The 22,158-nt window shown below is 35.4% G+C and overlaps 1 protein-coding gene across 1 annotated transcript; it reads right to left on the reverse strand.

Moving 5' to 3' along the window:
- Positions 1 to 1,803: 1,803 nt before the first annotated feature.
- LOC133552102 (endosialin-like) lies at positions 1,804 to 21,173 on the reverse strand. The gene is given in 3 exon segments (XM_061899431.1): positions 1,804 to 3,454; positions 20,677 to 20,703; positions 20,706 to 21,173. Coding segments are annotated over 3 exon segments (1,917 nt in total). The 5' UTR covers positions 21,067 to 21,173; the 3' UTR covers positions 1,804 to 1,925.
- Positions 21,174 to 22,158: the final 985 nt, after the last annotated feature.

Consider the following 22,158-nt stretch of genomic DNA (forward strand, 5'->3'; position numbering starts at 1 on the left):
TTTTAACAAAAAAGGCCTAAAGTATAACAAAAAAATTAACTTGTATTTTAAACTTTTATGACTGAGACCCTTGAAATATTTTTGTGGAAGAATATTGCATAGTTTGTGTTTTCGCGATTTAAAAAAACAAAAAACATTTTTTATTTTTTTTAACAAAAAAGGCATAAAACATAACAAAAAAATCATATTTTTTAATTTTTTCTTTTAATTAACAAAAAAGGTCTAAATTATAACAAACAAATAACTTTTTTTTTTTTAATATTTTTATGATTGAGAAGCTTGAAGTAATTTTGTGGGAAAATGTTGCATAGTTTGTGTTTTTGCAATTAAGAAATAACTTTTTTTTAACAAAAAAGGCATAAAACATAGCAAAAAAAACACTTATTTTTTTACATTTGTTTGTGTTTTTGCAATTAAAAAAAACAAAAAACATTTTTTATTTTTTTTTAACAAAAAAGGCAAAAAACATAACCAAAAAAACAAAACTTTTTTTACATTTTTGTTTTTAACAAAAAAAGGCATAAAGCACAACAACAAATAACTTATTTATTACACTTATATGACTGAGAACTTTGAAATATTTTTGTGGAAAAATGTTGCATATTTTGTGTTTTTGCAACAAAAAAAAAAATACATTTTTTTAACAAAAAATGCATAAAACATAACAAAAAATAACTTATTTTTTACATTTTTCTTTTTTAACAAAAAAGGCATAAAACATAACAAAAAATAACTTTTTTTTCCTAATTTTTTTGTGTAAAATGTCAAAAAAACTTGATATTCTCGATTTAAGGGATTTAACTGAGTTTGGAATGATATCGTTGATGTATCTTGTTTTCTTAGACCTCTGAGTTCTATTTGCCACTTTGATATATATATATACGTGACCCCGAAGGGAATAAGTGGTAGTAAATGGATGGATATATATATATATATATATATATATATATATATATATATATTTATATATATATATATATATATATATGTATATATGTATATATATACATATATATGTATATATACGCGACCCCGAAGGGAATAAGTCGTAGAAAATGGATGGATATATATATATATATATATATATATATATATATATATATATATATATATATATATATATATATATATATATATATATATATATATATATATATATATATATTTTATATATATATATATGTATATATGTATATATATACATATATATGTATATATATATATATACGCGACCCCGAAGGGAATAAGTCGTAGAAAATTGATGGATATATATATATACTATATATATATATATATATATATATATATATATATATATATATATATATATATATATATATATTTATATATATATATATATGTATATATGTATATATATACATATATATGTATATATTTATATACGCGACCCCGAAGGGAATAAGTCGTAGAAAATGGATGGATATATATATATATATATATATATATATATATAAAATTATATAATATATAAATATATAAATTAGGTCGTTTACAAGGGGTGCACATATATATATATATGTATATATATATATATATATACATGTATGTATATATATATGTATATATATATATATGTACTTTATTCTATTAAATTAGGTGCACAGATATATATATATATATATATACATATATATACATATATATATATATATATATATGTATATATATATATATATATATATATATATATATATATATATATATATAGATGGATACAGACACAATGGTTAGCTTTAGAAATACTCCCAGTTAGCATGTTTATGCTAATGAAGGCGAGTCAAATTTGTTGAGGTTTACTTTTATTGTTACTTACAGTTGGAATGGAGGTGATTTATTTACAGAAGTTGATTGAGAGCTGAACTTGTTGTTAGCTAGAAAGTCCCGTGACTCTTTCCCTGTTGGCGTCACGCCTGCGCCTTGGGCTCGGTGCCGTCGGGCGGCGCCGTGGGGAGGACCCAGCGGCAGCAGTCCGACAGACGCAGGCTCTTGTCCACGGCGCAGCTGGTGCAGTAGACGATGCCCAGCGCCAGCATCACCACCAGGAAGACGCAGAGCGGCACCAGCAGCGCCACCAGCAGCCAGCTCTTGTCGTGCTTACGTTTGTCCGTGCCCCCGGCCTCGGGGTGGACTTGGTTGGCGTCGCTCTCCCTTCGCGTGGGCGGCGGCTGAGTGTGGTACCGCTTGGGCGAGGCCGTGTCCCGCTGGTTCGGGCGGTCGTCGGAGTCGGCGGGGGCGTCAAAGTTGCCGTCTCGAGTGGTGGTGCGGTGTTCCAGTCGGAGTAGGTGGGAGGAGTCGGTGGGGTCCGGGGTCGGAGTCGGGTATTCTCCGTCGTCGGGTATCAGCCGGCAATTAAGTCCGTCCGCCTGCAGCTCGTAGCCGTCGTCGCAGAAACACTGGTACCCGCCGATGTAGTTGAGACACTGCTGCTGGCAGGGCGACGCCCCCACGCACTCATCCACGTCCTCGCACGCCATGGCGCCGGACATCTGGTAGCCGGAGCGACAGGCGCAGGTGAAGGAGCCTTCCGTGTTCTTGCAAGCGCCCTGGCAGAGCCCCTCGTCCTCGCACTCGTCCACGTCCACGCACTCGCCCTCGTCGTCCGGCTGGTAGCCCGAGTGACAGGCGCAGTGGAAGGTTCCGGGCGTGTTGACGCACGCCTGCGTGCACGGCTGCTGCCGACACTCGTCCACGTCGGAGCACCCGCGCCCGTCCGGGCCTATTTGGTACCCCGGGGGACACGTGCAGCGGACCCCCCTGGAGGTCTCCACGCAGTCGTGCTGGCAACCCATGGCCTCGCACGCCACCTTCAGGCGGGGCGGCTCGCTGGGCCCGGCGGCGTCCGAGGACAGCTCGGGAGGGTCCGTCGGCCCCAAGGGGTCCGGCTCGCAGTTGTAGCCGTCCTCTGCCAGCACGTAGCCCTCGGAGCAGTAGCAGTAATAGTCCGAGTCCGTGTTCTGGCAGTGCTGCTCGCACCCGTGGTCGCCGCTGCACCAGTCCTGGTTGGGTGGCGCCGCGTCGTCCCCGCAGAGGGGCGTGTCCCGAGACCACCCCACCGACCCGTCGTCTCTCTCCATGCACAGCGCCGTCTGCTCGGCGGGCAAGTCGCCGTCCGACGGGCGGGGCGGACACGGCACGGCGGCCACCGAGCCGTACGGAACGTGGGTAAGCACGCGGCTGATCAGGTGGAACGGCGTGGAGTAGACGGCGGGGCCCCGGCCTTCGTCGTCCAGGGGGGCGCACATGCCCTTGTAGGCGTACTGGCACACGTAGCCGTCCAGCGCCAGACCGCACGAGCCGTCCAACCACTTGAAGTTGTCGGCGCTCTCGCGGGCGCCCTCCGAGGCGTGCGCGGTCATGGCCACACAGCGGGGGGCGGCGCACGTCCCCGGCGTGTCTTCGCGGAGCCAATTGGTGAACTGTCCTTCCTGGTCGCCTGGAAGGGAGGACACGCAGAAAAAACACGTTGAAAATCGAAACCGTGACTTGAAGAAGTCATGGGTTTTGTCCACACTCTGTCTTCTTCTGTGGTAGCCAAACACAGCGCCACTAGAGGCGGGTGTGAGTAATGCATCGTTTTGACTCATTTTAACCGACAGGAAGTCGTTTGTACTTCAATTAAAAACCCAATTTACGCTTGCTAAAATGCTAATGTTAGCGTGCTAACTTTTTGAACTAGTTTTGCAACCGTTTACACCAGAGTCCTATAACTTGGTATGTGACATTTGTGACATTTTTTACCTGTTAGCTTGCAAACGATAGCGTGCCGGCAAGCTAACGTAAGCGTGCTAAGTTTTTCTATAAAATTGTACACATTTTTCCCTATTTCCGCAGCCATACACCTTACAGCCGTGTTACTGGAAATGTGAGACATGCTGACTGTTAGCATGCTAACGTAAGTTTTCTAAAATGCTAACAGTAGCATGCTAACTTTTTGAGCTAGTTTTGCAACCGTTTACGCCAGAGTCATGTGAGCTAGTTTTGCAACCGTTTACGCCAGAGTCATGTAACTTGGAATGAGATATTTGCTACCTGTTAGCATGCAAACGATAGCATGGCGGCAAGCTAACTTAAGGGGGCTAAGTTTTTTTTCATCTAATTTTATATTTTTTTCTCTATTTCCGCAGCCATACACCTTACAGCCCTGTTACTGGAAATGTGAGACATGCTGACGACTGTTAACATGCTAATGTAAGCTTGCTAAAATACTAACAGTAGCATGCTAACTTTTTTGAGCTAGTTTTGCAACCGTTTACACCAGAGTCCTATAACTTGGTATGTGACATTTGTTACCTGTTAGCATGCAAACGATAGCGTGCCGGCAAGCTAACGTAAGCGTGCTAAGTTTTTCTAAAAAATTTTACACATTTTTCCCTATTCTCGCAGCCATACACCTTACAGCCTTGTTACTGGAAATGTGAGACATGCTGACTGTTAGCATGCTAATGTAAGCTTGCTAAAATGCTAACATTAGCATGCTAACTTTTTGAGCTAGTTTTGCAACTGTTTACGCCAGAGTCATGTAACTTGGAATATGATATTTGCTACCTGTTAGCATGCAAACGATAGCATGGCGGCAAGCTAACTTAAGCGTGCTAAGTTTTTGTCATCTAATTTTATATTTTTTTCTCTATTTTCGCAGCCATACACCTTACAGCTGTGTTACTGGAAATGTGAGACATGCTGACGACTGTTAACATGCTAATGTAAGCTTGCTAAAATACTAACAGTAGCATGCTAACTTTTTTTAGCTAGTTTTGCAACCGTTTACGCCAGAGTCCTATAACTTGGTATGTGACATTTGTTACCTGTTAGCATGCAAACTTTAGCGTGCCGGCAAGCCAACGTAAGCGTGCTAAGTTTTTCTATAAAATTGTACACATTTTTCCCTATTTTCGCAGCCATACACCTTATAGCCATGTTACTGGAAATGTGAGACATGCTGACTGTTAGCATGCTAATGTAAGCTTGCTACAATGCTAACAATAGCATGCTATTTTTTTTTAGCTAGTTTTGCAACCGTTTACGCCAGAGTCATATAACTTGGTATGTGACATTTGTTACCTGTTAGCATGCAAACGATAGCGTGCCGGCAAGCTAACGTAAGCGTGCTAAGTTTTTCTATAAAATTTTACACATTTTTCCCTATTCTCGCAGCCATACACCTTACAGCTGTGTTACTGGAAATGTGAGACATGCTGACTGTTAGCATGATAACGTAAGTGTTCTAAAATGCTAACAGTAGCATGCTAACTTTTTGAGCTAGTTTTGCAACCGTTTACGCCAGAGTCATGTAACTTGGAATGAGATATTTGCTACCTGTTAGCATGCAAACGATAGCATGGGGGCAAGCTAACTTAAGCGTGCTAAGTTTTTTTCATCTAATTTTATATTTTTTTCTCTATTTCCGCAACCGTACACCTTACAGCCCTGTTACTGGAAATGTGAGACATGCTGACTGTTAGCATGCTAATGTAAGCTTGCTAAAATGCTAACAGTAGCATGCTAACTTTTTTGAGCTAGTTCTGCAACCATTTACACCAGAGTCCTGTAACTTGGTATGTGACATTTGTTACTTGCTAGCATGCAAACGATAGCGTGCCGGAAAGCTAACGTAAGCGTGCTAAGTTTTTTTTATAACATTTTACACATTTTTCCCTATTTTCGCAGCCATACACCTTACAGCCTTGTTACTGGAAATGTGAGACATGCTGACTGTTAACATGCTCATGTAAGCGTGCTAAAATGCTAACAGTAGCATGCTAACTCTTTGAGCTAGTTTTGCAACCGTTTACGCCAGAGTCATGTAACTTGGAATGTGATATGTTCTACCTGTTAGCATGCAGATGATAGCATGCCAGCAAGCTAACTTAAGCGTGCTAAGTTTTTTTCATCTAATTATATATATTTTTTCACTATTTCCGCAACCATAAACCTTACAGCCCTGTTACTTGAAATGTGAGACATGCTGACTGTTAAAATGCTAATGTAAGCTTGCTAAAATACTAACAGTTGCAAGCTATTTTTTTTTAGCTAGTTCTGCAACTGTTTACGCCATAGTCAAATAACCTGGTATGTGACATGTGTTACCTGTTAGCATGCAAACGATAGCGTGGCAGAAAGCTAACTTAAGCCTGCTAAGTATTTTCATCTAATTTTACACTTTTTTCTCTATTTCCGAAGCCATACACCTTACAGCCGTGTTACTGGAAATGTAAGACATGCTGACTGTTAAGATGCTAACGTAAGCTTGCTAATATGCTAACATTAGCATGCTAACTTTTTGAGCTAGTTCTGCAAACGTTTACACCAGCGTCATATAACTTGGTATGTGACATTTGTTACCTGTTAGCATACAAACTGTAGCAGGCTGGCAAGCTAACTTAAGCATGCTAAGATTTTCTATCTAATTTTACCCTTTTTTCTCTATTTTCGCAGCCATATACTTTACAGCCGTTTTACTGGGAAATGTGAGACATGCTTGCTGTTAGCATGCTTTCGTTAGCACACATGCTAAATGTTAGCATTTTAATGTAAGCATGCTAATGTTTTTAGGCTAACTCCATTGCTCTTTTTGTGCAGTTTTACCTAAAACTCACGGATTCAGACACTCGGCGCCATCTTCAAAGTACGGCAACTTCCGGAGACTCCCGTCCAGAGGTCCAAGCACAGATAGCGAGCCCATTAAAATTTTTGCGTGAATTTTTTATTTCTAATTATTACACTAAATAAGACATTGCGAGAATCGGTTTGAATCGAAAAACGCGTTGAATCGAGAATCGTTTTTTTTAATAAAACACCAAAATACTCACATCCCTCAATAGAAGTGCACAAAAAAGTTTGGTTCGAATCCAAATCGTGATTCTTAGTCATCGTGATTCTAAATTGATTCATCATTTTCAAAAACTGGTTAAAAATGAAAAAAAAAGATGTTGGTTTTTTTTTAACATTTTTTTTTATTTTTAAATGTTGCTTATTTGGGGTTTTTGCCTCAAAAAATATTATTGTTTTTTTTTTTTTAACAAAAAGGGCATGAAACATAACACAAAAATAACAAGTAATTTTTTTATTGTTATGACTGAGATCCTTGAAATATTTTTATAATATGTTGCATTTTTATGAAAAGGCATGAAACATAAAAAAAATAGAAAAAATTAAAATATTTTTTAAATTTCTATGACTGAGACCCTTGAAGACATTTTCAAAAACTGATCGGAAAAAAAAGATGTTCTTTTTTTTCTTAAGAAAACTAATATTTTTATAAAAAGATGTTGCTTATTTTGTGTTTTTATTTGCACAAAAAAAAAAAAAAAGGCGTAAAACATTCCAAAAAATAACCTTTTTTTTTTTTACATTTTTATGACTGAGACCCTTGAAATATTTTTGTGGAAAAATGTTGCATATTTTGTGTTTTTGCATTTTAAAAAAACATTTTTTATTTTTTTTTAACAAAAAAGGCATAAAACATACCCCAAAAAATTACTCTTTTTTTTTTTTTTTTTACATTTTTATGACTGAGACCCTTGAAATATTTTGTGGAAATATGTTGCATTTTTTTTTTTTTGTTACAAAAAAAAGCATGAAACATAAAAAAACTAAAATAAATAAATATAAATAAATAACATTCCAAAAAATAACCCTTTTTTTTAATTTTTATGACTGAGACCCTTGAAGACATTTTCAAAAACTGATCGGAAAAAAAAGATGTTCTTTTTTTTCTTAAGAAAACTAATATTTTTATAAAAAGATGTTGCTTATTTTGTGTTTTTATTTGCACAAAAAAAAAAAAAAAGGCGTAAAACATTCCAAAAAATAACCTTTTTTTTTTTACATTTTTATGACTGAGACCCTTGAAATATTTTTGTGGAAAAATGTTGCATATTTTGTGTTTTTGCATTTTAAAAAAACATTTTTTATTTTTTTTTAACAAAAAAGGCATAAAACATACCCCAAAAAATTACTCTTTTTTTTTTTTTTTTTACATTTTTATGACTGAGACCCTTGAAATATTTTGTGGAAATATGTTGCATTTTTTTTTTTTTTTTACAAAAAAAAGCATGAAACATAAAAAAACTAAAATAAATAAATATAAATAAATAACATTCCAAAAAATAACCCTTTTTTTTTATTTTTATGACTGAGACCCTTGAAGACATTTTCAAAAACTGATTGAAAAAAAAAGATGTTCTTTTTTTTTTAAGAAAACTAATATTTTTATAAAAAGATGTTGCTTATTTTGTGTTTTTATTTGCACAAAAAAAAAAAAGGCGTAAAACATTCCAAAAAATAACATTTCTTTTTCATTTTTATCACTGAGACCCTTGAAATATTTTTGTGGAAAAATGTTGCATATTTTGTGTTTTTGCATTAAAAAAAAAAAAATTTTTTTTTTTTTTTTAAAGGCATAAAACATACCCAAAAAAAGCACTTTTTTTTACATTTTTATGACTGAGACCCTTGAAATATTTTGTGGAAATATATTGCATATTTTTGTTTTTTTGCAATCATAGAACATCGTTTTATTTATTTATTTATTTTAACAAAAAAGGCATGAAACATAAAACAATTTTTAAAAAACATATATATGTTTTTATTTTTATGACTGAAACGCTTGAAATTTGTGAAAAAATGCTGCATATTTTTTTGTTTTTGCAATAAAAAAAAACATTTTTTTTTTCTTAACAACAAAGGCATAAAACATAACAAAAAATAACTTTTTTTTCTCCTTACACTTTTATGACTGATACCCTTTAAAACATTTTGTGGAAAAATGTTGTCTATTTTGTGTTTTTTTAATAAAAACATCTTTTTTTTTTTTAAATTTTTAACAAAAAAAGGCATACACAATAACAAAAAATAGCTTATTTTTAAAGTCAACTTTTAATAAAGACATTTTTAGGTCATCTCCATGCAACCAGAAATAGTTTTTCTAACCTGCATGCTTTGAAAATGTTTCATTATAATTATTATAAAATAAAATTAATAAATAAATAAACACTACAGCTGTTAAATATCTTTGATTACAACAAAAAAAAAAAAAAGCTTTTGGAAAGAAGCTGTCAAGCTGCAATTTTGGGGAAACTTTTTTCCGGGGATAGTCACATGAATGTCACGTGACACCCTAATGTGTACAATTTGATACTCAGCTTTCTTCTTCTGTGGTTGACAGCACAGCGCCTCTTTCAGGCCGGAGTATGTACTACATCGTTTTAAGTCATTTTAGCATGATTCTTAAGCTATTTTTTAACGCTATTTAACAGTATTACAAAGAAAAAACATTTCAAAAAGTGATAAAAAAGTGCAAACGGATACAAATACTATTAAAAATAAAAAACAAAATTCAAAAAGAGCAAATAGGTGAAGAGTAACGATAAAAACTTGCAAGGTTGACTCTAATAACACAAAGTTGTTGTTATGAATGATTGAACAATTAAAGTTTCCACTTATTTTGTATCGAAATATTCCACTTTTAATGAGTGTCGGGGAAAATTTTGCACATGTTGTGTGTTTGCAAAGTTGTCTTGGACAGAAATGGACAAAAAACAAGCAAAGAAAATACATAAAAAATTATAAGAATTTATAATCGACAAATAAATCTGAAGTTGATCTGGAGATTAAAGCGTGAAAAGTAAAAATAAATAAATAAATAAATGATGTCTGACTTTTTTAACATTTTTGATTTGCATTCATTTTAGTGGGACTTTTTTTTTTTTTTAAGTAATTTGTCCGATTAAACTGATCCATCAAAATCAATTATTGATGTATTCAAGGCTTTCATTACTATTCCGCTTTGACATATTTTTGTAGAAAAATGTTGCATATTTTGTGTTTTTGGAGTAAAAAACACGTTTTTGTTTTTTTTAACAAAAAAGGCATTAAACATAACCAAAAAAAAAACATGTTTTACATTTTTATGACCAAAACGTTTGACATATTTTTGTAGAAAAATTTACTTTTTGTGTTTATAAATTAAAACATATTTTTTTTTATTTATTTATTTATTTTTTTAACAAAAAATGTATGAAAAATAACAAAAAATAAGTAATTTTTCAGACCCTTGAAATATTTTTTGTGGAAAAATGTTGCATATTTTGTGTTTTTGGAATAAAGAAATATCTTCTTTAAAAAAAAAAAAAAAAAGGCATAAAATTTAACAAAAAAAATATGTATTTTAAAAAAAAATTATGACTGAGACCCTTGAAATATTTTTGTGGAAAAATGTTGCATATTTTGTGTTTTTGCAATAAAATAAAACATATATTTTTTTTTAGCAAAAAATGCATAAATATAACAATAAAAACTTATGTTTTAAATTTTTATGACTGACACCCTTGAAATAATTTTGTGGATAAATATAGCATATTTTATGTTTTTGGAATTTCAAAAATCCTAATTTTTCAACAAAAACGGCATTAAAAAATAACGAAAAATAAATTATTTTAAACATTTATATGATTGAGACTCTTGAATTATTTTTGTGGAAAAATGTTGCATTTTTGTGTTTTTGTAATAAAAAAAAGTTTTTGTTTTTGTTTTTTACAAAAAAGGCATAAAACATGATAAAAAATGGATTTTTTAAAATTTTTTTATGACTGAGATCTTTGGAATATTTTTGTGGATTTTTTTTTTTACAAAAAAGGCATGAAACAAAAAAAATACTTATTCTTTGCATTTTTCTTTTTTAACAGGAAGTTATAAAACATAACCAAAAATAACTTTTTGTTTACACTTTATAACTGAGACTCTTGAAATATTTGTGTTGCATATTTAGTGTGTTTGCAATAAAAGAAAATTACCTTTTTATTATATTATTATTATTATTGTTATAAAAAGGCATAAAAAATAACAAAAAATAACACATTTTTTACCTTTTTATGACTGAAGCCCTTGAAATATATTTGTGGAAAGCAAACAAAGCAAAACAACAAAAAAAGCATAAAACATGACAAAAAAATAGCTTATTTTTTACACATTTTTGATCTTGGATCCTTGAAATATTTTTGTGGAAAATGTTGCATATTTTGTGTTTTTGAAATAAATAAAAAACTTTTTTATTTATAATTTTTATTATTATTATTATTATTATTATTGCTATTATTTACAAAAAAAGGCATAAAACATAACAAAAAAAAAGGATTTTTTACCTTTTAATGACTGAAACCCTTGAAGTGTGTTTGTGGGAAAAATTTTGCATATTTTGTGTTTTTGCAAACAAAAAAAAATATTTTTTTTTCTTACAAAAAGGGCATAAAGCATAACAAAAAAAATAATTATTGTTTACATTTTTATGACTGACATTCCTTGAAATATTTTTGTGTAAAAAATTGTTTTTAATAAAAAAGGCATAAAACATAACAAAAAATAACTTATATTTTACCTTTTAATGACTGAAACCCTTGAAATATGTTCATGGAAAAAAGTTGCATATTTTCTGTTTTTGCAATAAAAAAAGTTTTCTTTTTTTTTTTTTTACAAAAAAGGCATAAAGCATAACAAAAACAATACTTATTTACATTTTTATGACTGAGATCCTTGAAATATGTTTGTGTAAAAAAAAATGTTTTGATAAAAAAAAGGTATAAAACATAACAAAAAAAAATGACTTAACCTTTACATTTTTCTTTTATAACAAAAAGTCATAAAACACAACAAAAAAAATAACTTTTTTTTTACTGTCAATGACTGAGACCCTTAAAATATTTGTGTGGAAAAATTTTGCTAATTTAGTGTTTTTGCAATTGAAAAAAACAACCTTTTTTTTAATGAAAAAGTCATAAAACATGACCAAAAATTATTTTTTCACACCTTTTTGATCTTGGATCCTTGAAATATTTTTGGGCAAAAATCTCGCATATTTTGTGTTTTTGCAATAAAAAAAAACATGATTTTTTTTAAAATTCTTTTTATTTTTTTATTTTTTTAAAAAGGCATACAACATGACACGAAAATAACTTATTTTTTACAGCTTTTTGATCTTGGATCCTTGAAATGTATTTGTTAAAAAATGTTGCATATTTCTTATTTTTGCAATAAAAATCATATTTTTAAATCTATATATATATTTTTAATTTATTTATTTTTTTACAAAATGAAATTTTACACATTTTTTTTACCTTTTTATGACTGAGACCCTTCCAGGTCCCCTGGACTAATCTTGAGGGGAGCCATAAAAGATATATGTGTATATATACACATTTTTATATATATATATATATATATATATATATATATATATATATATATATATATATATATATTTTTTTTTATATATATATATATATGTATATATATATATATATATATATGTATATATATATATATATATATATATATATATATGTGTATATATTTTTTTGTTTTGTTTTATGCCTATTTTGTAAAAAAAATTTAAATAAAATAAATAAATTAAAAAATATGCTTTTTTATTGCAAAATTACAAAATATGCAAGATTTTTGCACACAAATATTTCAAGAATTCAAGATCAAAAAGGTGTAAAAAAATAAGTTATTTTTTGTCATGTTTTATGACTTTTTCATTTAAAAAATAGGTTGTTTTTTCAATTGCAAAAACACAAAATATGCAACATTTTTCCACACAAATATTTCAAGGGTCTCAGTCATTGAGAGTAAAAAAAAAAGTGTTTTTTTTTGTTGTGTTTTATAACTTTTTGTTAAAAAAAGAAAAATGTAAAGGATAAGTAATTTTTGTTGTTATGTTTATACCTTTTTTTGTTATCAAATATATTTTTTTACACAAAAATATTTAAAAAAATGTAAACAAAAGTATTGTTTTTGTTATGCTTTATGCCTTTTTTGTAAAAAAAAAAAAAAAAAAAAAGATTTTTTATTGCAAAAACATAAAATATGCAACATTTTTCCACACAAATATTTCAAGGGTCTCAGTCATTGAGAGTAAAAAAAAAAGTTATTTTTATGTTGTGTTTTATGACTTTTTGTTAAAAAAGAAAAATGTAAAGGATAAGTCATTTTTTTTGTTATGTTTTATACCTTTTTTTTTTATCAAATATATTTTTTTTACACAAAAATATTTCCCCAAAAAATGTAAACAAAAGTATTGTTTTTGTTATGCTTTATGCCTTTTTTGTAAAAAAAAAAAAAAAAAAAAAAAAGATTTTTTATTGCAAAAACACAAAATATGCAACATTTTTCCACGAACATATTTCAAGGATCCAAGATCAAAAAGCTGTAAAAAAAATAAGTTATTTTATTGTCATGTTGTATGCCTTTTTAATAATAATTTAAAAAAGAAGAATAAAAAAATAGATATGTTTTTTTTTTTCTCCTCTCTGAGCTGCTACCTTACCGTGGTAGAGGAGTTTGCGTGTCCCAATGATCCTAGGAGCTATGTTGTCTGGGGGTTTTCATGCCCCCTGGTAGGGTCTCCCAAGACAAACAGGTCCTAGGTGAGTGATCAGACAAAGAGCAGCTCAAAGACTTCTATGGAATTACAACGAAATGAACCCAGATTTCCCTCGCCCGGACGTGGGTCACCGGGGCCCCGCTCTGGAGCCAGGCCCGGAGTTGGGGCACGATGGCGAGCGCCTGGTGGTCGGGCCTGTTCCCATGGGGCCCGGCCGGGCACAGCCCGAAGAGGCAACGTGGGTCATCCCTCAAATGGGCTCACCACTCATAGGAGGGGCCATAGAGGTCGGGTGCATTGTGAGCTGGGCGGCAGCCGAAGGCAGGGCACTTGGCGGTCCGATCCTCGGCTACAGAAGCTAGCTCTTGGGACGTGGAACGTCACCTCACTGGGGGGGAAGGAGCCTGAGCTAGTGCGCGAGGTAGAGAAGTTCCGGCTGGATATAGTCGGACTCACCTCGACGCACAGCAAGGGCTCTGGGACCAGTTCTCTCGAGAGGGACTGGACCCTCTTCCACTCTGGCGTTGCCGGCAGTGAGAGGCGACGGGCTGGGGTGGCAATTCTGGTTGCCCCCCGGCTCAAAGCCTGTACGTTTGAGTTCAACCCAGTGGACGAGAGGGTAGCTTCCCTTCGCCTTCGGGTGGGGGGGCGGATCCTGACTGTTGTTTGTGCTTACGCACCAAACAGCAGTTCAGAATACCCACCCTTTTTGGGTACACTCGAGGGAGTACTGGAAAGTGCTCCTCCGGGTGATTCCCTTGTCCTACTGGGAGACTTCAACGCTCATGTTGGCAACGACAGTGAAACCTGGAGAGGCGTGATTGGGAAGAATGGTCGCCCGGATCTAAACCCGAGTGGTGTTTTGTTATTGGACTTTTGTGCTCGTCACAGTTTGTCGATAACAAACACCATGTTCAAACATAAGGGTGTCCATATGTGCACTTGGCACCAGGACACCCTAGGCCGCAGTTCCATGATCGACTTTGTAGTTGTGTCATCGGATTTGCGGCCTTATGTTTTGGACACTCGGGTGAAGAGAGGGGCGGAGCTTTCTACTGATCACCACCTGGTGGTGAGTTGGCTGCGATGGTGGGGGAGGATGCCGGACAGACCTGGCAGGCCCAAGCGCATTGTGAGGGTCTGCTGGGAACGTCTGGCAGAGTCTCCTGTCAGAGAGAGTTTCAATTCACACCTCCGGGAGAACTTTGAACATGTCACGAGGGAGGTGCGGGACATTGAGTCCGAGTGGACCATGTTCCGAACCTCTATTGTCGAGGCGGCTGATTGGAGCTGTGGCCGCAAGGTAGTTGGTGCCTGTCGGGGCGGAAATCCCAGAACCCGCTGGTGGACACCAGCAGTGAGGGATGCCGTCAAGCTGAAGAAGGAGTCCTATCGGGTTCTTTTGGCTCATAGGACTCCGGAGGCAGTGGACGGGTACCGACGGGCCAAGCGGTGTGCAGCTTTAGCGGTCGGGGAGGCAAAAACTAGGACATGGGAAGAGTTCGGGGAAGCCATGGAAAACGACTTCCGGACGGCTTCGAAGCGATTCTGGACCACCATACGGCGCCTCAGGAAGGGGAAGCAGTGCACTATCAACACCGTGTATCGTGCGGATGGTGTTCTGCTGACTTCGACTGCGGATGTTGTGGATCGGTGGAGGGAATACTTCGAAGACCTCCTCAATCCCACCAACACGTCTTTCTTTGAGGAAGCGGTGCCTGGGGAATCTGTAGTGGACTCTCCTATTTCTGGGGCTGAGGTCGCTGAGGTAGTTAAAAAGCTCCTCGGTGGCAAGGCCCCGGGGGTGGACGAGATCCGCCCGGAGTTCCTTAAGGCTCTGGATGCTGTGGGGCTGTCTTGGTTGACAAGACTCTGCAGCATCGCGTGGACATCGGGGGCGGTACCTCTGGATTGGCAGACCGGGGTGGTGGTCCCTCTCTTTAAGAAGGGGGACCGGAGGGTGTGTTCCAACTATCGTGGGATCACACTCCTCAGCCTTCCCGGTAAGGTTTATTCAGGTGTACTGGAGAGGAGGCTTCGCCGGATAGTCGAACCTCGGATTCAGGAGGAACAGTGTGGTTTTCGTCCTGGTCGTGGAACTGTGGACCAGCTCTATACTCTCGGCAGGGTTCTTGAGGGTGCATGGGAGTTTGCCCAACCAGTCTACATGTGCTTTGTGGACTTGGAGAAGGCATTGGACCGTGTCCCTCGGGAAGTCCTGAGGGGAGTGCTCAGAGAGTATGGGGTATCGGAATGTCTTATTCTGGCAGTCCGCTCCCTGTATGATCAGTGTCAGAGCTTGGTCCGCATTGCTGGCAGTAAGTCGGACACATTTCCAGTGAGGGTTGGACTCCGCCAAGGCTGTCCTTTGTCACCGATTCTGTTCATAACTTTTATGGACAGAATTTCTAGGCGCAGCCAAGGCGTTGAAGGGTTCCGGTTTGGTGGCCACGGGATTAGGTCTCTGCTTTTTGCAGATGATGTAGTCCTGATGGCTTCATCTGGCCGGGATCTTCAGCTCTCACTGGATCGGTTCGTAGCCGAGTGTGAAGCGACCGGAATGAGAATCAGCACCTCCAAGTCCGAGTCCATGGTTCTCGCCCGGAAAAGGGTGGAGTGCCATCTCCGGGTTGGGGAGGAGACCCTGCCCCAAGTGGAGGAGTTCAAGTACCTAGGAGTCTTGTTCACGAGTGGGGGTAGAGTGGATCGTGAGATCGACAGGCGGATCGGTGCGGCGTCTTCAGTAATGCGGACGTTGTATCGATCCGTTGTGGTGAAGAAGGAGCTGAGCCGGAAGGCAAAGCTCTCAATTTACCGGTCGATCTACGTTCCCATCCTCACCTATGGTCATGAGCTTTGGGTCATGACCGAAAGGATAAGATCACGGGTACAAGCGGCCGAAATGAGTTTCCTCCGCCGGGTGGCGGGGCTCTCCCTTAGAGATAGGGTGAGAAGCTCTGCCATCCGGGAGGAGCTCAACGTAAAGCCGCTGCTCCTCCACATTGAGAGGAGCCAGATGAGGTGGTTCGGGCATCTGGTCAGGATGCCACCCGAACGCCTCCCTAGGGATGTGTTTAGGGCACGTCCAGCTGGTAGGAGGCCACGGGGAAGACCCAGGACACGTTGGGAAGACTATGTCTCCCGGCTGGCCTGGGAACGCCTCGGGATCCCCCGGGAAGAGCTAGACGAAGTGGCTGGAGATAGGGAAGTCTGGGCTTCCCTGCTTAGGCTGCTGCCCCCGCGACCCGACCTCGGATAAGCGGAAGATGATGGATGGATGGATGGATGGATATGTTTTTTTTATTGCAAAAATACAAAATATGCAATATTTTTGCACAAAAATATTTCAAGGATCCAAGATCAAAAAGGTGTAAAAAAATAAGTTATTTTTTGTCATGTTTTATGACTTTTTCATTAAAAACAGGTTGTTTTTTCAATTGCAAAAACATAAAATATGCAACATTTTTCCACACAAATATTTCAAGGGTCTCAGTCATTGAGAGTAAAAAAAAAGTAATTTTTTTTGTTGTGTTTTATGACTTTTTGTTAAAAAAGAAAAATGTAAAGGAGAAGTCATTTTTTTTGTTATGTTTTATGCCTTTTTTTTTTATCAAATATTTTTTTTACACGAAAATATTTCCAAAAAATGTAAACTAAAGTATTGTTTTTGTTATGCTTTATACCTTTTAAAAAAAAAAATATATATATTTTTTTATTGCAAAACACAAAATATGCATATTTCAAGGATCCAAGATCAAAAAGCTGTAAAAAATAAGTTATTTTCTTTTCATGTTGTATGCCTTTTTAATAATAATTTTTTAAAAAGAATTTTAAAAAAAGATGTTTTTTTTTATTGCAAAAATACAAAATATGCAAGATTTTTGCACAAAAATATTTCAAGGATCCAAGATCAAGAAGCTGTAAAAAATAAGTTTTTTTTTTTCATGTTTTATGACTTTTTCATTTTTAAAAAAAGGTTGTTTTCTCAATTGCAAAAACACTAAATTAGCAACATTTTCCACGCAAATATTTCAAGGGTCTCAGTCATTGAGAGTAAAAAAAAAAGAAGGTTTTTTTTTGTTGTGTTTTATGACTTTTTGTTCAAAAAGAAAAATGTAAAGGATAAGTCATTTTTTTGGTTATGTTTTATACCTTTTTTTTTTTTATCAAATATATTTTTTTTACACAAAAATATTTCCAAAAATGTAAACAAAAGTATTGTTTTTGTTGTGCTTAATGCCTTTTTTGTAAAAAAAAATAAAAAACAATTTTTATTGCAAAAACACAAAATATGCAATGTTTTCCCATGAAAATATTTCAAGGGTTTCAGTCATTAAAAGGTAAAATATAAGTTATTTTTTTTGTTATGTTTTATGCCTTTTTTTAATCAAATAATTTTTTTTTTACTCAAAAATATTTTTAAAAAATGTAAACAAAAGTATTGTTTTTGTTATGCTTTATGCCTTTTTTGTAAAAAAAAAGGATTTTTTTATTGCAAAAACACAAAATATGCAACATTTTTCCACACAAATATTTCAAGGGTCTCAGTCATTGAGAGTAAAAAAAAAGTTATTTTTTGTTGTGTTTTATGACTTTTTGTTAAAAAAGCAAAAATGTAAAGGATAAGTCATTGTTTTTGTTATGTTTTATGCCTTTTTTTTTATAATTTTTTTTTTTTTTTACACAAAAATATTTCCAAAAAATGTAAACAAAAGTATTGTTTTTGTTATGCTTTATGCCTTTTTTGTAAAAGAAAAAAATTATTGCAAAAACACAAAATATGCAACGTTTTTCCATGAAAATATTTCAAGGGTTTCAGTCATTAAAAGATAAAATATAAGTTATTTTTTGTTATGTTTTATGCCTTTTTTTATCAACTTTTTTTTTTTACACAAAAATATTTCCAAAAATGTAAACAAAAGTATTGTTTTTGTTATGCTTCATACCTTTTTTGTAAAAAAAAAAAAAAAATTATTGCAAAAATACAAAATATGCAAGATTTTTGCACAAAAATATTTCAAGGATCCAAGATCAAAAAGGGTGTAAAAAATTAAGTTATTATTTGTTATGTTTTATGCCTTTTTTTATCAAATTTTTTTTTTACACAAAAATATTTCCAAAACATGTAAACAAAAGTATTGTTTTTGTTATGCTTTATGCCTTTTTTGTAAAAAAAAAAAAAATGTTTTTATTGCAAAAACACAACATATGCAACGTTTTCCCACGAACATATTTCAAGGGTTTCAGTCATTAAAAGGTAAAATATAAGTCCTTTTTTTTGTTATGTTTTATGCCTTTTTTGTAAATGATAATAATAAAGAATGGTGGTTTTTTTTTTATCTGAAAAACTTAAAATATGCAACATTTTGATTTGATATTTCAGTTTGAAAAAGTTTGAACACCCCTGCTTTAATTAATTTTTGTAAAACCGATAAAGACGACGTAAAAGTTTTGAGTGCGGACAAAAGTGATGACTTCGGGGATTTTGTACTATTTCTTGCTTTGACCACTAGAGGTCAGCAGACTACGGCCTATCATAGCAGGCTTGGACAACCAATGAAAAGGATCCAAGATCAAAAAGGTGTAAAAAAATAAGTTATGTTTTGTCATGTTTTATGACTTTTTCATTAAAAACAGGTTGTTTTTTCAATTGCAAAAAGACTAAATTAGCAACTTTTTTCCACACAAATATTTCAAGGGTCTCAGTCATTGAGGGAAAAAAAAAGTAATTTTTTGTTGTTGTGTTTTATACTTTTTTTTTTATCAAATATATATTTTTTACAGAAAAATATATTTTTTTAAAAATGTAAACAAAAGTATTGTTTTTGTTATGCTTTATGCCTTTTCTGTAAAAAAATATAAATTTTATTGCAAAAAGACAAAATATGCAACGTTTTTCCATGAACATATTTCAAGGGTTTCAGTCATTAAAAGGTAAAATAAAAGTTATTTGTTTTGTTATGTTTTATGCCCTTTTTTTAATCAAAAAATTTTTTTTACACAAAAATATTTACAGGGTCTCAGTCATTGAGAGTAAAAAAAAAATAAAAAATAAAGTATTTTTTTTTTTGTTGTGTTTTATGACTTTTTGTTAAAAAAGAAAAATGTAAAGGATAAGTCATTCTTTTGTTATGTTTTATGCCTTTTTTTTTTATCAAATTTTTTTTTTTTTTACACAAAAAATATTTCCAAAAAATGTAAACAAAAGTATTGTTTTTGTTATGCTTCATACCTTTTTTGTAAAAAAAAAAAAAATTATTGCAAAAATACAAAATATGCAAGATTTTTTGCACAAAAATATTTCAAGGATCCAAGATCAAAAAGGGTGTAAAAAAATAAGTTATTTTTTGTTATGTTTTATGCCTTTTTTTTTATCAAATTTTTTTTTTCACACAAAAATATTTCCAAAACATGTAAACAAAAGTATTGTTTTTGTTATGCTTTATGCCTTTTTAAAAAAAAAAAAAAAATATTTTTATTGCAAAAACACAACATATGCAACGTTTTCCCACGAACATATTTCAAGGGTTTCAGTCATTAAAAGTCAAAGTTATTTTTTTTGTAATGTTTTATGCCTTTTTTTTAATCAAATAATTTTTTTTTACTCAAAAATATTAAAAAAATGGGAACAAAAGTATTATTTTTGTTATGCTTTATTCCTTTTTTGTAAAAACATTTTTTTTTTGCAAAAATACAAAATATGCAAGATTTTTGCACAAAAATATTTCAAGGATCCAATATCAAAAAGGTGTAAAAAAATAGCTATTTTTTGTTATTTTTTATGCCTTTTTTTTATCAAATTTTTTTTTACACAAAAATATTTCCAAAAAATGTAAACAAAAGTATTGTTTTTGTTATGCTTTATGCCTTTTTTGTAGAAAAAAAATAAAAATTATTGCAAAAATACAAAATATGCAACGTTTTTCCATAATCATATTTCAAGGATTTCAGTCATTAAAAGGTCAAATATACGTTTTTTTTTTGTTATGTTTTATGCCTTTTTTGTAAATAATAATAATAAAAAAGGATGTTTTTTTTTTATCTGAAAAACTTAAAATATGCAACATTTTGATTTGATATTTCAGTTTGAAAAAGTCTGAACACCCCTGCTTTAATTAATTTTTGTAAAAGTTTGGAGTGCGGACAAAAGTGATGACTTCGGGGATTTTGTACTATTTCTTGCTTTGACCACTAGAGGTCAGCAGACTACGGCCTATCATAGCAGGCTTGGACAACCAATGAAAAGTGAGTAAGCGGTCATGTGACCCGAGTGTGACCTGTGACCCAGACGAATCCTCGGAGCGCCGGGTGGAGGAGCACTGGCGCGGCGCCCTGTGGAGCCCGATCCAGAGACGGAATCGCACCCGGGTCCCCTGGGGCTCCAGGCCCGCCAGCAGGCGGTGCACGGTGTCGGCGGCCTGGTGGTCGTGCGCCGTCGCCAAGGTGCCGCCGCGCTCTCTGCAGCTGCGCCCCGCCTCCCTGAAGGTCCTCCGCTGCAGGAAGACGGCGTAGCACCCGCGGCCGGAGCACAGGGCGTCCTTCTCCTCCAGCCGGGCGCCCGCCGACCCCTCGCCCTCCTCCCCCGCCGACCTCTGACCCCAAGCCGGCGGGGTCAGACAGAGCAGCAGCCACAGGGCGCTCAGAACGCCGCCGCTTCCTCGCCGCATTCTGAAAAGAGACCTCAAAGTAGTCCAAAGGTGGTCCAGGCAGGTCCGGCTCCACTCTGCTGAGCTCGCAGAGAGACGGGAAGAGGCGTTCAAGGACTGTAGGGGAGGGGAGTTAGGAGGGGGGATATTGCAACGTAGAGGAAAAAGAATTGTGTTTTTGGGAAGGGGGCGGAGGGGGGGGGGGCTGCCTCAAGAAGTGTGTCAGGGTAAAAAAAAAAAAAAAAAAAGGGGGGGGGGGGTTATGAAAACCATATGCCCCACCCCCCGACTGTCATCACACACACACACACACACACACACAACACACACACACACACACACACACACCGTGACAACCGTGCGTCTCGAGCTCGGTTGGTAGAGCGGCCGTCCCAGCAACTTGAGGGTTGCGGGTTCGATTCCCGCTCCCGCCATGCTAGCCACTGCCGTTGTGTCCTCGGGCAAGGCACTTTTACCCACCTGCACCCAGTGCCACCCACACTGCTTTGAATGCAACTCAGATATCGGGTTTCACTATGTCAAAGCGCTTTGAGTCACTAGAGAAAAGCGCTATATAAATATAAATCACTTCACTCTTCATCATCATGGTCTGGCCGGGCCACGCCCCCCCCTCCTCCTCCTCCCTGGCTTTTTTTTTAAAAAACCGGAAGGATTGTGCAGTCATTGAAATGTGAAATGTTGCATTCAAGGGTCCCTGGTTCGATCCCCACCTCGTCGCGTCCTGAGCGGAGACACGTCACCCTTGCTCCTGATGAGTGCTGGTTAGCGCCTTGCATGGCAGCTCCCTCCATCAGTGTGTGAATGTGGAAGTAGTGTCAAAGCGCTTTGAGTCACTAGAGAAAAGCGCTATATAAATATAATCCTCATCATGGTCTGGCCGGGCCACGCCCCCTCCTCCTCCTGCCTGGCTTTTTGAAAAAAAAAAAAAAACGGAAGGATTGTGCAGTCATTGAAATGTGAAGTGTTGCATTCAAGGGTCCCTGGTTCGATCCCCAACTAGTGCCGACCTCGTCGCGTCCTGAGCGGAGACACGTCAGCCTTGCTCCTGATGAGTGCTGGTTAGCGCCTTGCATGGCAGCTCCCTCCATCAGT

This window comes from Nerophis ophidion, linkage group LG04, assembly GCF_033978795.1.
Source record: "Nerophis ophidion isolate RoL-2023_Sa linkage group LG04, RoL_Noph_v1.0, whole genome shotgun sequence".
Lineage (NCBI taxonomy): Eukaryota > Metazoa > Chordata > Actinopteri > Syngnathiformes > Syngnathidae > Nerophis > Nerophis ophidion.